Source organism: Drosophila serrata, unplaced genomic scaffold (genome assembly GCF_035046125.1).
Source record: "Drosophila serrata isolate PLE 108 unplaced genomic scaffold, ASM3504612v1 contig_34, whole genome shotgun sequence".
NCBI classification, from domain to species: domain Eukaryota; kingdom Metazoa; phylum Arthropoda; class Insecta; order Diptera; family Drosophilidae; genus Drosophila; species Drosophila serrata.
The window spans coordinates 153259-170577 of NW_028256932.1; the positions used below are offsets into that span (position 1 = coordinate 153259).

The following is a 17319-nucleotide window of genomic DNA, read 5'->3' on the forward strand; positions in this document are numbered from 1 at the left end:
AGGCGCGATGGAAAATATGGGACAGAATACGAGGAAATTGACTACCGGCGCGCTGCCAGGTTGTTTGCTCCAAACGCAGCATCCATATTCTAAGATAGGACGAACTAAAGAGATATATAAGGAATTAGTGACATAGTGGTTATTAAATTCCTTCGACCACCGTTTAATATATCTAAGCACACCCCTGGCTCTATTCACCATAGACGAAATATGATCAATAAAGTCAAGTTTTGGGTCCAAGCGGACGCCCATATCATCAACAGTAGTAATTCTTTCCAAAGAGCAGCAGTTCAGCGTGTAAGTAACAACAACAAGTAACAGTTTAGACCCAATTAAGAAGATCCCTTGGAAAACCCACTAAATCAAGTTATTGTTGTTGATCTTCGCTTTATAACACATCGGCTGAAAACGCGTTTTTTTTTGTTTAAAATTTGCTTTATTTATCAAATTAATCAATCAATCATTCCAGCGCCGCTCTAACATTTCAACCACTTTTGTAGAACGATTTTTCTTTTGCCCCAAAATAGGCCTCCATTTTCGTGATAATGGATGGATGTGGGAGCAATTCGAAGTTGTATTCATGTAGTCTTTGCCATTCTTTTGATTGACTTGTGACAAGGTGTGTTGCCTTGTGATGCAAATGTGGCACCCATTTTGGGAAAAGCTTTATCATAGTCAAATGCTCATTCAATATAAATCTAAAACATTATTTTCATATCTTTACGATGTCAGCTAACTGACGCAACTTCCCTTTTTGATCATTCAAAACGATTTTGTGGATTTTTTTGATGTTTTGCGGTGTTACCTCCTCATTTGGACGGCCTAACACTTTTCAAGCCAAGGCTTTCCTTGAATGGTATGTTTTCCCATCAAGAATCAGTGTTATATCAAAACCCAAATTTGTTTTTGATCCACTTTTTTTAAAATAAAAAAAGTAGCGTCACTCATAACACAATAACTCACAAACTCATGAATAGAATATCATGAAATTTTAAGAGCTGTCTTATGAAAGATCGCATTACCTAAAAAAAAGTTAACTGCAAAAAAAATCGCGATTTATATGTTAGGCCCGGGACTTTTCAGCCGATGAGTTAAAACCATGTTGACATGGAGAAATACACTGCTCTACGAAAAGTTAAGGAAAAGCCGACAACTTAGATATTCCTCTATAATTGTTGACATTCAATTTGCTACCTTTCTTATGGAGAGGAATAGTAAAACGATTCCTTCCAATTAATGGGAAAGTGGGAGGTTTCTTAGGATAAATTTCAACAATTTCAGAAGGGGATAGCACAAGGTGTCGGCACAATACCTGAGCACAGAAATGTAGATTAAGAACCGTTGAATGTGAATTTAGCATACAGCTTCGAATTTTTTATTTTTTAGTCGGCTCAACTCTTAATAAACCCCGGAGGTTAATTCGAGATTGGTGAATAGTACAACGGTACACAATCAATAAAAAATGAATTCATGGCATTATAAAAAATATCTACGGCAACTGCCATGTCAGTGTACATGTATACTCCTCTCCACCTTGAACTCATATATAAAATAATTCAGCCGTTCAAAGTCCGTCTTGCGAAAACTGGACATATTTGACTGGACCGTTATATATATTCTGTATTTCAGACCCAATATCAGGAGTCAACTCGAAAATAGGATGATAGGGATCTTCGGATTGCGTCAGAGGCGCCACCCTGGCTAAACTGACTATCGCCGGATCTGAGACAAGACAAAGATCGAGCAAGCGCTGTAAGGAATTTCGTACATGGTTGACTTGAGACAGCGAAATGTTGAACATGCCAGTCAAAGTCATGTCGTGTAGAAGTTAGGAGAGTATTGGTTGAATTATTTGAGCACCAAATAGCACCAGGGATATTAAAATCTCCTTGGACTACCAACTGGTCTCTATCCAAAAGTCTACTGGAAACCATCTGAACAGCGGAACGGTGATTCCAATAAATAGGTAGTTCCGACAATGGAGGTATGTAGGAACAGGTAATAAAAATGGAGCTACCTTCACACTGAGGAAATCAACATCGTTGCATTCCTCGAAGGTTAATAATTCTGAAAGGAGTGAGGAGTCCACCGCTATAAAAACTCCACCCTCGCGTCTGATAGGGCGATCTAGCCGATATACTGTGAACACAGTTAAAAAAACTTCGGAGCTCAGAATCTCCGACTTTAACCAGGTTTCTGTGAGCACAATAACCTGAGATGCAAACGAAAGGCTATCAGAATACAAGTAAGGAAGCTTACTACGTAAGCCTCTTACATTCTGATAGGAAATACCTAGGGAGTAGGTTAATTTTTTGAGTCGGGATTGGAAGACGTAGAAGGCGAAGTGGTACGCTCAGTCCTGGGAAGAGTTATTCCTACAGTCCGCTTTTTCTTTTTCTTCGCTTCGAACAACAACGTACTCTGCCCACAAGTTGGTAGTGTTAAAGAGTTCGATAGGGACATTTATTTTAAAAGATGAAATATCCCTTAATCTTTATTTTTCGGCTCTGGTGTTGCCTTGTATAAAGGCGAGAACATCTACCGATGTTTGATCAGGGGAGAGCCGCGAAACAAAAATATGTCTCGTCGGTGGAACCGCTATAAGGGCTTTTGGCAAGGCAGATTGGTTATCTGCCGTGCCATTGTCGGCCGGTATTCCGGGCTTAACACCCTGGGCAAATAGAGCGGTATACAAAGGATTTTGAGAGGCAATATTTGCGACCCCCCAGGGGACAAAACAGAAATCACCGGCGGGCACTCCCGTTGCACATTCGGGTACCGAATCTTTTCTAGCGCTCGATCTCAGCCCTCTTGGAATTAATGCTGAGGTCGAGGGCTGTGCCGAGGGATGCTGCTGCTGAGAGCCCACAGCGAGAGCGAGAGAGCGGGAGAGCGTTGGAGATTAGATAAGATAATAAGTGCAGCGGCACAGCGAAAGCGAGAGAGAGTGGGAGATAACTAACTAAAACGTTAGCCGATACGACGGCGCAACCAAAAACAAAACGAAGAAGGCACAAAAAGTAATGCAAAATATGCAAAAGCTAGCAATAGCAGCACAACTTAATTGGGAAATAAAACCAATAATAAACACAAATAAGAATAGCTGCATGTACACGCGAAGTGAACGGGAAGTTATTAACACAAAATAGAAAACTTAAATTTAACCCCGGTGGTTATTTGCGAACTTTAACACAAAACGAGAGCGCAAGAAAAACACGTCCGTCCATTTCGAAAGATGATGAGAGATGCTTAAACCACGATCGCCGGCATGATGGTGGTCGAGACAACCCGAAAGTTCACCATTTCTACGGCCTTTCTGCTGCTTATGAGCACTACTTCCGTTTCGATCGCTGGACTGCATTTGTTAGAATCGTCAGTCAGGTGGTTCTCCACAATGACCAGCCCGATGTTGTGTGCAAAACAACCTACGGAGCACCCATCACGCAGTGTTAGCCTCCGTATCCCATCGTACATGACGTTACATAGAATTGGCCCAAAAACTGCAAAGGCTAGAAAGGGCCCGACATGAGGACTAGTCGTCATAGATAGTGCAGCGCATCATCAGCGGGATCGGAGGAAAAGGATACCAAGTCATCAGCAGCGACCCACGATCGTTAACGGACGTCCTCTGTGCAGTGTCCGCAGACAACCCTATCAGCGGTTGCCTCGGAATCTCCAATGCATTATGAGGTCAGAAGTCAACTCTGAAAGTCTAGAGCATCTGCTCTACGCATATCTTCAGCTCCCTCAGCCGTTTACTGTACTGCCTGGGTTACTAAATCGGATGCTTACATTTGCGATATCTTTTGCATTTGCAGCACTTCAGCTTAAAGCCGCGGCCCATCAACTTACTTGACGCCCGACAGAGGGGTTTTATTTATGAAGTTAAAGCGGTTCTGAATCCCTTGCTCTCAGGGCTGCCGCGTGAATAATTTATTTTATATTTCGATCAGAGCCAACTTTGTTTTGTTTGTAAAAGATTTATCAAATTAACATGAACAAAATTCAAATAAATCAAAAACAAATAATTTACTGAGGTTAAATAAGATTACAACATTATAAAATTTTAGCTATACGTTTTATGCTTGAAAAATAATGCAATATTTTCCAAATTTAAGTTTTTCTTAAAGGTTTACCAATTCTTAAAAAAATTTTGTCTCAAGGTGTTAGTTATCATGACTTTTGTATACATATATTAAAAATAAGATGATTTTTTCCTTGAGAATTAGCCAAACTCTCCAACATAACATTAAACATAAGATAATAGCGGAGCACTTCTTGATCTTAAATCAGCGCACTTCGTGTCAAATAAAATACCGACAGATAAACCTAAATCACGTAAAAGTATAGAAAGTTTAAGAAACTCTAGTTTTATATAGGGCAACTTTAACTTTTGTACATGACAGGTAAAAAAAAACGTGAATCTAATTTTGTCGACCTGTAATATTGCGTTTGAAAAACTTTGTAAACGAAATTTACACTTGTTAAATGTAAATATTTGTTTTAAAAAATTTGTTGGTTTGTAAAGAATGGTTATTATTCTTAGTTCAAGAGATATAAAGTGATACAAGAAAGATTATTTAGCATTTAGCGAATGCGATTATAAACTTTTACCTTATGAATGGTAGCTTCTGAATTTGCTTTATAGAAGGAAACGTAGGTTTTTAAATTTTATGTTCTCTCAGTGACACAGGAAAAAGTAAGCATGTCAATACATGAGGTATGTTTCTTTTAAATTACGTGACTTCTACTTACCACACCTTGCGGTATTCCGACGTCGTAAGTGGGCGGTGGAGAAGTTGGCTGATAGGGACCACGTGCATACCTCAGTATAGCAAGTTGCTGAGCTCTACGAATACCACACTCACCAAGCCCTCGCAATTGGATCCAATAAGCCCCAACAGGTTGATCCGCGGTAATAACAAAATCATAACGCTCTCCTGAAATATTTAGTAATAATAGCAATGCGGTTACTGACTACGTAATAATAATAATATTTTATAATAAATAATATCATTAAACTAGATCGCAGCAGTGAAAATTTAGGCAGTCCATATTTCTATATCCGTCTTCTCTTTCATTTGTATATGTATAACCGTTTTTTTTCTATGTATACAAATAATAAGTTTCTAATACATGTGTATATATATGATAGCAATATATTATGGTGTCGAGCTTTTAAGTTTTATTCCTGTCCCAGCAAAATAATTTGGATCACGTTAGCAACATTTAATATGCGGTCATGGAACCGACATGGAAAACGACAAATTTGATGCCCGAAATAGACTTATTCGGCATTGCATTGTCCTTAATATTCCTGCGAATAGTCCCAAAAACGCAAAGGCTATTGGGCAGACTTTGACAAACAGTATAAATTGGCCTGTTCGAGCATCAAAGGCGAAGGCGTTACCCATTATATTTGATCAAGGCTTACAAAAGGAGCTGTAGTGCGCTATTAGAGAGAATGCAAATAACAGAGGCGCCGACTTTTACCCTCTGTATAAATTAAATGAATTGCCCATTAAAAGCATATTATGCGAAAAAAAATTATTTTGTCGAATAATCGTCGACAGCACGCAAAAATATTCATAAGTCAGAAAAACTTCTTAATTTATAGATCTTTCTAATAGACCGTTAGATACATTAGATTTCGTTATTTCTTTAACAAACAAGGCGTATTCCTACAGAAGTTAGAAGCCCCTCATAATGCGAATTTGAAGGCCTGAATCAATCATTTCAAGAAATTACAGATGAAATTGACGATTCGTATTTTATGTTTGACGAAAATGAAAATATTGTATCATTTTTTCAGTTATCAATTATGTTTAATTGTTTCTTAATTGCACTAAAATTGGTCCCCTCCTAATCAACTTTTCTATATGGAATACAACATTTTCCTCGTCAAGGCTGCGCTGAACCGCACCCATTTTTTCTAAAACTATTTCTTTATTTAAAAAAAAAAATCGGGTTAAAAAAAATTGTATTTAGTTTAAAATCTATTAACTAATACCATAAAAATAGGAAAATTCCCCATAGTTCATTGATGAAAACTCTGAGCAGCATTTAATATCTTAGAATAGGAATAAGTTAGAAAAAAAAAACTTACAAGAATATTGATAGACAGTAGATAGATAGACAGTATTGATAGTACAGACTGATTTAAGTAGTTACATATGATATAAATTCATCAAATGGATTACATAGTAGTAAAATATAAAAAATCAAGGTCAAATCAATCAATTTGGGTCCGTTAAAAGGACGAAAAGCTTTCACTTCTTGGTTTAACTTATCTCGTGAACTGAATGGTACGTTTTTTAAGCTAATGAGTCAAACGAAGGCAGTTTTGATGTTGAAAATGGTCCATATAGACTGCATCTAGTTCCAGAGATAGCTTGACGCACTTCACAAGTTATATACCTATTTATATACCCCCAAATTTGCACATTTTTAGGAAAAACAAGCCATTTCGATTGCCAGCCTTATCCAGGACTGACCCAAAGGATACGCCAAAATAGTACATAGGTTTGGCCACTGGGGACACTATTTTCTTTCATGTACCGGAAACCGATCCACTCGTATCAAATCATCTGAGCTCCTTGTACAGGTATTACAGATTACTTTCATATTAAGACATCTGGGAGCTGTAAAAGGAAGGCACCATAGCAAGAATATATGCCAATCGCATTGGGGCAAGAGATCATCAATTATCAATTTTCAAAAACCAAGCAAAAAATGTTCTTAAGTTTCAAAAGAGCCGGGTCAACAAAGTATGACCGCTCCATTTGCCCTCCAAAAGTGACGAATAATACGTGAAAAGAGCGGTCACACTTCAAAAGAATAAAATTTTTCGCGCTGCAAAACAGTTTTAACCTCTCCATTCCGTACTTTAAGCGTGACAAACGTCAGAATATATGATGGATTGCATTTGCAAAGTTTGCAGAGTGACTGAAGAGTGGCTTCCACTCTTCAATTATTCTTTTGCTTTTGTGTCTTATATTTAAGGTAATTATGTTTAAGGTAATTTGAATTTGCGTGCTGGAGGGAAGAAACTTTATATGTCGAAGGAGTGCTGCGAATCCAGTATAGGAATATATACTCGATAATAATTAATCGCCAAAAGTGGTGTTTGTTGACCCAGGTGGTCATGGTCACCCAAACCTTGCAAATCCCCTGTAAGAACAATAACGTGTGCACCACGTTTGACGGTCTAATTTAAAGCTAATCTAAAGTTTATTAATAGTGAGAACTATTAATTCTCTTTAACTATATTATTACCAATGCAAATTTTGCAATTACTTTAAACTTCTAAAGAAATTTCATTAAACAAAACAGTAGCTTCACGAAATTTCGTTGAAATCTTCATAGCCGGCATTAAGCCAAAGACGCACACTAGCCAATCTCCCCCTCTAGCCCATCAATATCAGAACAAAAAAATTCCGAAATTTGGAAGTTTGGTTTTTTGGATAGGGTCGTTTTAAATGCGACTTATGTCCCTAGGTTAATCATAGCAAAATGTTCACTAATGAGATTTCTTGTGGAAAAATCAATGCATTGCTACATTCCAGCTGAACTTTTCTCGACGGCGCCGCCTGGACAATGGGCGGGTAATACATTGCCGAATGCTCTATCCGAGGTAATGCATTGTCTAGCTAAGGCTTCGACTCAATTCCTCCCGCCTAATCGTTGGAGGAAATTAATCATTAGCCATGGAGCCTGGCGGCAGGCATTAAATGCAAATGAGTAGTTCCACGGAACACTAACCAGTTTATATGGAGATTACTATGGATGACATAATAAAACCATCCGGGCGGGATATCAGCCCATACGTGTAAGGTGGGGAGCAATCCTTTCTGCGTGTCGCCAGCGTTCAAACCTCTAGCATGACGGAAGCAGGACATACTAGTTGTACCAACACTGTCACCACCACAACGACTCAGGGCAAGATATACGGTACGGATGCCATCGTTAATACATTCTGGAACCTGGAGAGCGTGCAGCTCACTAAAGAAGAGGAGGATTTTCCCCTCTCTCAGAAACCAGGCCCCAGCTCCTCGCCCAGGGATGGCCCGAAACGTTCAAGCGAATCGAAACTAGCCTGGGCCTAGCAAAGAATTGAAGAGGGCAGGTTACACTATGCCAAGGTGGAGAAGTTGCTGGCTAGCAAAAGGCAACGCAGGCAGGTGCCATACCCAAAGTGAAGAAGCCGAAGAAGAAAAAGGGTGAGAGTCAATGAGATGACAAAACGACATCTGATTGTGGCACTGCAAGAAGACCGAAGCGCTGTGGAAGATGGCAGACACGCGGGACTCGTCGAATCGCTCTTTGCAGGGATGAAGGATGATTCCAAGGCTCCTATGCCCACATTTTATGATGCGGGGTGGCTGAACGGGGTCAAAATTCCGAAGTGGTTGGACGACCCGACTCGGAAGTGGTTGACGCAAACGATCGGCCACAGAGCGTTGTGGGAGGGAGCCACTGGGAAGCATAGGAAAGCTAAAGTTATCGGCAATCCTAGGTTTCCTTACTGACTCTTGTTGGTACTGATAGTGATCAGGATTCCTTCGCGGAGATAAAAGCACTGTGTCACCAAAGAAGTCATCACCCCATGTCATCACCCCAAGTCTCACCTCATTCTTGCTCAAGACGCTAGGAAAGGTGCTGGACCCGCTCTGATTCGAGGCAACCGGAACCTTGAAACATCTTATCTGCAGGTGTCCTGTACTAACGCAGCTAAGATTAAGATACCTAGGTGCCCCATTACTGGCATCACTGGTAAATACCTCCTAGAGGACGTCAGGCGAACTACTTGCCATCGCAAAAAACACCGCGATCCTCAAGGACTTCAATACTAGGTCCATATAATAATAACATCTAGATAAATAAGGGCCATATTGGCCTATGCTTGGCCCCCATTAGGGCCAACAAAAATAATTAATAATATTTAACGGCGAGAATAACAAAATCGTTGCAAAAACTTATTGCAGGGTCCAGTTCTCCCAGAAATCCAAACAATTGAATAGCATGAAAAAAAAACCTCAAACAAATCCTTTCTCGCATACGTTTGAAAATACGACCGTTTATATTGGCCTTTATTGTTTCTTTTATGTATTTAAGATCTTCCTTCTTCTGACTAACTCTAGAGTATTTACGTAAGCTGATGATGTTAAATTTTATATGCAAAATAAGGACAGCTATGCCAGTCAGATTTATTAACAAATTTTTATAGCTATCAGCTAAGTCTAATTACTTTCTCACGTGTCATTACAAGCTTGAGACTTATACGCAGAATTTCTACACTTTAAATGCAGTTGATGGTTAAAGTTTCGCATGGATCCTTAATTAGAATTTAGCCATCAAATTTCGTGCATAGTGACTTAAGGGGGTGCTTATTAAAAGGTGCTTGAGTAAATTCTTAAAGTATGGATTGTGAGCAGTAATGTCTGCATAATCCCTTTAGATCCTTATGTTCAAATTATAAAAAAATGAACGCAATAGCCTAAATATATATCAAATCTTCCAAACCAAAAAACAGTACTAGTACAGCTAGTAAATGAATAATTTAAATATTAAAGGGGTATATCTCAAATTTGATGAAAATCTGTTTAAAACTCGAAGGGATAATTGATTTCTAAAAATCTTCCGATCGTTCATTTGGCAGTTAGATGATATAATCGTCCGATCCGGCATATATACGAGTGAGAGTATATTGTAGACTAATTGCAAAGTTTCATTAAGATAGCTTTTAAACTCAGAGACTAACTTGTTTCTGCACAAAATGTTGTGTTTTATACACTTGAAAAATCGGACGACTATCTCATATATATCTCTCATAAATTATCATTGTATTTATTTATAGCTGCCATAATAATTCAGATATTCATCTTTCCAAGTGAACGGACGTGTTTTTTTCTTGTGCTCTCGTTTTGTATTAAAGATTGATTCTAACCACCGGGGTTAACTTAAATTTTCTAATTTGTGTTTATAACTTCCCGTTCACTTCGCGTGTGCATGCAGCTATTCTAATTTGTGTACATAATTGGCTTTATTTTCCAATTTAGTTGTGCTGCTAGTGTTAGCTTTTGCATATTTTGCATTCCTTTTTGTGCCTTCTTCGTCTAGCTTTTGTTTGCGCCGTCGCAACAGCTAATCGTTTTATCTATCTATCACCCGCGCTCTCTCACTCTCTCGCTTTAGCTGTGCCGCTGCATTTCTTTTCTCATCTGATCTCATTCGCTCTCCCGCTCTTTCGCTCTCGCTGAGACTCTTCACTTCTTTCTTAATAGCTCTGTTGTTATTTTTTCAAAGTACAAGTACAGTGGTAGGTCCATATAATGTCCGGAAATATTGTCTGTTTTGTCAAAACCTGCAAAAAGGCAATTGCTGCAGGTGACCTTACAATCGGCTGCTGGCTGTGCGACAACGTCATGCACGCCAAGTGTATTGGAGTTGCAGCTCGGACGGTGGACGATGTAAAAAAAAACACCGGCCTGCGTTTCTGATTTGAGGCCTGTCGTGATGTAGAAAGGGAGATAATGTCTTTCATGCGGCATACCAAAAGCGGTTTTAAGGGCATTTTAACGAGTTTTCGTAAAACTCTTGATATGTTCTTGGCGCTGGACACCCAATTTAATAGCCTTACGCTATTAAATGAGTCTTCTAGGCGTAAAAAAACTGCTATTGGTGGGCTGCATGTAGACGGACCCCAACTACCTGCAACGGGCTCTCAGCAGCAGCCTCCCTCGGCACAGCCCTCGACCTCAGCATTAATTCCAAGAGTGCTGAGATCGAGCGCTAGGAAAGATTCGGTATCCGAATGTGCGGGGAGCGGGAGTGCCCGTACCGACGGTGATTTTTTTTATCCCCTGGGGGGGTCGCAAATATTGACCCCTCAAAGTCCCGTGTTTAACGATATATCTGCCCAGGGTGTTAGGCCCGAAATACCGGCCGACAATGGCAGGGCAGATAACCAATCTGCCTTGCCAAAAGCCCTTAAAGCGGTTCCACCAACGAGACATATTTTTGTCTCGCGGCTCTCCCCTGACCAAACATCGGAAGATGTTCTCGCCCTTATACAAGGCAAACCCAGAGCCGAAGAAATTAAGATAAAGGTGGAAAAGTTCAAATTTTCTTACGCAAGAAACATTTCATCTTTCAAAATAAATGTCCCTAACGAGCTCTTTAACACTATTTGCTCTCCCAACTTCTGGCCAGAGTACATAGTTGTTAAGGAGTTCGAGGCGAAGAAAAAGAAAAAGCGGCCTGTAGGAATAACTCTTCCCAGGCCTGATGTTACCACTGCGCCTTCTACGTCTTCCAATCCCGATCCAAAAAACTAACCCACTCCTTAGGTATTTCCTATCAGAATGCAAGAGGCTTACGTAGTAAGCTTCCTAACTTGTATTCTGATAGCCTTTCGTTTGTATCTCAGGTTATTGTGCTCACAGAAACCTGGTTAAAGCCGGAGATTCTGAGCTCCGAAGTTTTTCCAGCTGTGTTCACGGTATATCGGCTAGATCGCCCTATCAGACGCGGGGGTGGAGTTTTTATAGCGGTGGACTCCTCACTCACGTCAGAATTATTAACCTTCGAGGAATGCAACGATGTTGAATTCCTCTGTGTGAAGCTATCTATCAAAGGTAGCTCCATTTTTATTACCTGTTCCTACATACCTCCACTGTCGGAACTTCCTATTTATTGGAATCACCTTTCCGCTATTCAGATGGTTTCCAGTAGACTTTTGGATAGAGACCAGTTGGTAGTTCTAGGAGATTTTAATATCCCTGGTGCTATTTGGTGCTCAAATAATTCCACCAATACTCTCCATACACCTACACAACATGACTTTATGGCTGGCTTGTTTGACATTTCGCTGTCTCAAGTCAACCATGTTCGAAATTCCTTACAGCGCTTGCTCGATCTTTGCTTCGTCTACGAGAGTCAGTTTAGCAAGGGTGGCGCCATTGACGCAGCCCGAAGATCCTTGTCATCCAACTTTCGATGTGACTCTTGATATTGGGTGTGACGTACAGAATATTTCTGACCGTCCAGCCAATAAAGTCCTATGTTTTCGCAAAACGGACTTTGAACGGCTGAATAATTTTATAAACGAGTTCAATTGGTCTGATCTATACATGTGCACTGACATGGCTGTTGCCGTGGATATTTTTTACAGTGCTATGAACTCATTTTTTACTGAATGTGTTCCGTAAGATTATCCGCCAAGCTCGAATAAACCGCCGTGGTTTACTAAAGAGTTGAGCCGACTTAAAAATAAAAAATCCAGACTGTATGCTAAATTTAAAATCACCGGTTCTCAATCTGCTGCTTTACCGTGCTGAACGCGCAGTGTTATAAAAACTATTTAACTCGTTGTAGGGCCCAGTTCTCACAGGACCCAAAACAGTTTTATAATTTCGTTAACACTAAACGTAAGCCTAAAACAAATCCTTCCTCGCTTTCATTTGAAAATACTAATGCAAATAATGATCAGGCAATAGCCGATCTATTTTCGCAGTTTTTTCAAACAACCTATTCTAGCTCTTCGTATCTACACCAGACCTATTCCTACGACATACCCAAATCAAACTTAAATTTCTGTCCTAGCCTAAACGAAAGCTCTCTCCTTTTAGATCTTCATCGTGTCAAGCCAGTTTATTCGCCAGGCCACGACGGAATTCCTGGCTGTGTGCTCAGGTATTGTGCCAACGCCCTGTGCTATCCCCTTCTGAAATTGTTTACCTTGTCCTGAAAAACCTCCCACTTTCCCATTATTTGGAAGGAATCGTTTATTATTCCTCTCCACCAAAAGGTAGAAAATTGGATGCCAGCAATTATAGAGGAATCTCTAAGTTGTCGGCCATCCCTAAATTATTTGAAAACATTATCACCCCTCACTTACAGCACCTTTGTAGATCGGTTATTTCTCCATGTCAACATGGTTTTATGAAGCGAAGATCAGCAACAACAAATCTTTTGGAGCTCTCTTCCTATATTATAAAGGGCTTCCATAATAATTGTCAGACAGATGTAATCTATACTGATTTCAGTAAAGCATTTGACTCTGTTAACCATTCTCTCCTCGTTAGAAAATCCGATTCAATGGGTTTTCCAAGTGATCTTCTTAATTAATCTCAAGTTATTTGAATGGCAGGACGCAAAAGGTCCTCTTTAAGAATAATTTATCCAATGTTCTACGGGTTACATCTGGCGTCCCGCAAGGAAGCCATTTGGGACCCTTATTGTTTACATTATTTATAAATGACCTGCCCAAAGTCTTGACTAACTCCAGAGTACTTATGTACGCGGATGACGTCAAGCTTTGCGTGCAATACAGTGACGTTGCCTGCCACTCGGATTTACAAACAGATCTTAACAATTTTCAAACTTGGTGCCGTGTGAACTTATTAAACTTAAATGACTCGAAATGCAAGCTAATGACATTCTCACGTGTCGTTCCTAAGCTTGCTACTTACACGCTGAACTGCTGCTCTTTGGAAAGAATTAATTCTGTTGACGATTTGGGCGTCCGCTTGGACCCAAAACTTGACTTTATTGATCATATTTCGTCTATGGTGAATAGAGCCAGGGGTGTGCTTGGATTTATTAAACGGTGGTCGAAGGAATTCAATGACCCCTATGTTACTAAATCCTTATATACTTCCTTAGTTCGTCCTATCCTAGAATATGGATGCTGCGTTTGAAGCCCTCAGTACGGCGTCCATAGTAAACGCATTGAGTCGGTTCAAAAGAACTTTTTACTTTTCGCTCTACGCGGTTTAAATTGGGATGCAAACCAAAGATTACCTTCCTACTCTAGTAGACTCCTATTAATAAACTTGCCGTCCTTAGCCAATCGTAGAACGATGCTAAGGATAACCTTTATTTTTAACCTTATACATGGTGATGTGGAAAGTGCTGACTTGTTGAGTCAGCTTAATTTCCATGTACCATGTAGAACTACTAGATCCTATATCCCATTAGTGTTGCGCCACTGTAGAACCTCCTTTGAACTGCATGAACCTTTTAGAGTGCTATGTGCAAATTATAATGATTTGTACACACTAATCTCTAACGTAGATACCCTTCCCAAATTAAAATCTTTTATACTAACACACTTAGTAAGCATGCAAGCTAACAGTCTGGCAGCACGCCGGTAGTCAATTTTCCTCGTATTCTGTCCTATATTTTCCATCGCGCCTACTAACACCTAACCCAAACAGGCACGTGCCTGGTGTCATACGGGCCACTTGAATGTACTGACCTTAGTGCATCAACGTCCAAGAGAATTGAAATAAAAACGATCGTTAAATATATAGAAAAAAGAAAAACATTAAAAGTAAATCGTAACTGTAAAACTGTCAATATAGTAAGCAAAGGTGAATGTATCGAAAGTAGGAATTACCTTGTTGTTTTTTAACACAAGCAAATATCATTTGTATCGTTTTATTTATGAATGATCGATTTGCAATCTGCAAGGGTATACAAACTTCAGCGTGGCAAAGTTGGATTCCTTTCTCATGGTTTTGTCATTATCAACATTGATTCCCCTAGTAAGCCCCGGGGATTCGAAATTTAGAACGCTTGCTTTCTGACCCTAGCGATTTTTTTTTTCTTTTTGTGACTCCAAATACGTCCTCGGAGATTCCGCAAGGGACTGGTACTGAACTGTGCATATACCTACATACTTATGAATGTAATAATATATATTATATAAAAACTACTACAACTACAGTGGTAAGTCTTTAAAATGTCCGGAAATATTGTCAGTTTCGCCAAAATCTGCAAAAAGGCTATTTTTAAGGGAATTTTAAACAAGTTTTCGTAAAACTCTTGAAATGTTCTTGGCTCTGGACACCCAATTTAATAGCTTTACGCAATAAATGAGTCCCCGAGGCGCAAAAAAAACTGCCTTTCGTTTGCATCTCAGGTTAATCTGAGAATCTCTTCCGGAGATTCTGAGCTCCGCAGTTTTTCCAGCTGCGTTCACAGTATATCGGCTAGATCGTCCTATCAGACGCGAGGGTGAAGTTTTTATAGCGGTGGACTCCTCACTCATTTCAGAATAATTAAACTTCGAGGAATGCAACGATGTTGATTTCCTCAGTGTGAAGGTAGCTCCATTTTTATTACCTGTTCCTACATACCTCCATTGTCGGAACTACCTATTTATTGGAATCACCGTTCCGCTGTTCAGATGGTTTCCAGTAGACTTTTGGATAGAGACCAGTTGGTAGTCCAAGGAGATTTTAATAACTCTGGTGCTATTTGGTGCTCAAATAATTCAACCAATACTCTCCTAACTTCTACACAACATGATATTATCGCTGGCTTGTTCGACATTTCGCTGTCTCAAGTCAACCATGTGCGAAATTCCTTACAGCGCTTGCTCGATCTTTGTCTTGTCTCAGATCCGGCGACAGTCAGTTTAGCCAGGGTGGCGCCTCTGACGCGAGTTGACTCCTGATATTGGGTCTGAAATACAGAATATATATAACGGTCCAGTCAAATATGTCCAGTTTTTGCAAGACGGACTTTGAACGGCTGAATTATTTTATATATGAGTTCAAGGTGGAGAGGAGTATACATGTACACTGACATGGCAGTTGCCGTAGATATTTTTTATAATGCCATGAATTCATTTTTTATTGTTTGTGTACCGTTGTACTATTCGCCAATCTCGAATAAACCTCCGGGGTTTATTAAAAGTTGAGCCGACTATAAAATAAAAAATTCGAAGCTGTATGCTAAATTCACATTCACCGGTTCTTAATCTACATTTCATCTTATTTATTAGCTCGGTCAAACTTTACGTTGCTGTCCTAGTCTAAACGAAAGATCTCGTCTTTTAGATCTTCTTCATGTCAAGCCAGAATATTCGCCAAGTCCCGACGTAATTCCTGGTTCGTTGCTCAGGTATTGTGCCGACACCTTGTGCTATCCTTCTCTTCTGAAATTGTTTACTTTATCCTAAAAAACCTCCCACTTTCCCATTATTTGGAAGGAATCATTTTACTATTCCTCTCCATAAGAAAGGTAGCAATTTGATTGCCAACAATTATAGAGGAATATCTAAGTTATCGGCTATCCCTTAACTTTTCGTAGAGCAGTGTATTTCTCCATGTCAACATGGTTTACTTCTGGCGTCCCACAAGGAAGTCATTTGGGACTCTTATTGTTTACATTGTTTATAAATGACCTGCTTAAAGTCTTAACTAACTCCAACATAAACATACAGAAGAAACCCTTAGAACATAAGATAAATTATTTGCGTCCTGCCATTCAGATAACTTGAGATCCAGTTAAGAAGATCTACTGGAAAACCCATTAAATCGAGTTTCCTAATCTGGAGAAAATTTGTCAATTATGGATTATATCTGTATGCAAATTTTTATGGAAGTCCTTTATAATAAAGGAGGAGAGCTCTAAAAGATTTCTTGTTTTTGATCTTCGGTTAATAAAACCATGTTGACATGGAAAAATGACAGATCGATAGAGGTGCTGCAAATGAGGAGTAATTACGTTTTCGAAAAGTTAAAGGATAGCCGACAACTTAGAGATACCTCTTAGTATTGTTGACATCCGATTTGCTACCTTTCTTGTGGAGAGGAATAATAAACGATTCCTTCCAAAAAAGAGGAATTGGGAGGTTTCTAAGGATTAGGTTAACAATTTCAAAACGAGATAGAACAGGGCGTCGGCACAATTAATAAAATTAAGTTCGATTTGGGCATAACCGAAGAATAAGATTGATTTAAGTCCAAACAGTTTGAATACGTTGTTGTACGTTCTTGAATCTGCCGTGCCAATATCGGCCAATATTTACGGGGCATTGGGAGGTTATTATTATTTGGGACCTCCCAGGGGACAAAACGGATTTCACCGGCGGCACGGGCCCTCCCGCGGCACATTCGGGCACCAAATCTTTTTTAGCGCTTAATCTCACCAACCTTGGAGTTAAAGCTGAGGTCGAGTGCTCTTCTGAAGGGGGCTGCTGCTGAGACCCCGTTTCGAATAACTGGGATCCACCTAATTGCTGCTCACCAATTAAGGTATCTTTTGCGTCTTGGAGACTCATTTAATAGCGTTAGGCTTTTATATTGGGTTTCCAGCGTGAAGAACATCTCGTGAGATTTACGAAAACTCAATAATATGTCCTTAAAGCTACTCTTGGTTTGCCGCATAAAAGACATCATCTCGTTTTCCAACTCGCGGTAGGCCTCGCAGCAGTACCGCAGGCTAATGTTTTTTCTCACATCGTCCACCGTCAATAATGAACACAGATTATAATAGCTGCGGGCACACGCGAAGTGAACAGGAAGT

The 17319-nt window shown here is 39.7% G+C and overlaps 1 protein-coding gene across 13 annotated transcripts in view; it reads right to left on the minus strand.

The window, feature by feature from the left end:
- Positions 1-17319, minus strand: part of LOC110185357 (laccase) — a 130123-nt gene that overhangs the window by 30807 nt on the left and 81997 nt on the right. For 11 of the 13 annotated variants that reach the window (XR_015272012.1, XM_086834395.1, XM_020954135.2 and 8 more), the window contains one exon: positions 4756-4940. Coding sequence is in view for 10 of the 13 variants with exons in the window: in XM_086834395.1 (XP_086690521.1) it covers positions 4756-4940 (185 nt within the window). In the remaining 3 variants the exon portion in view is untranslated. Of the gene's footprint in view, positions 1-4614; positions 4641-4755; positions 4941-17319 lie in introns of all 13 variants that reach the window. The other 2 variants (XR_015272013.1, XR_015272016.1) reach the window with 1 other exon arrangement.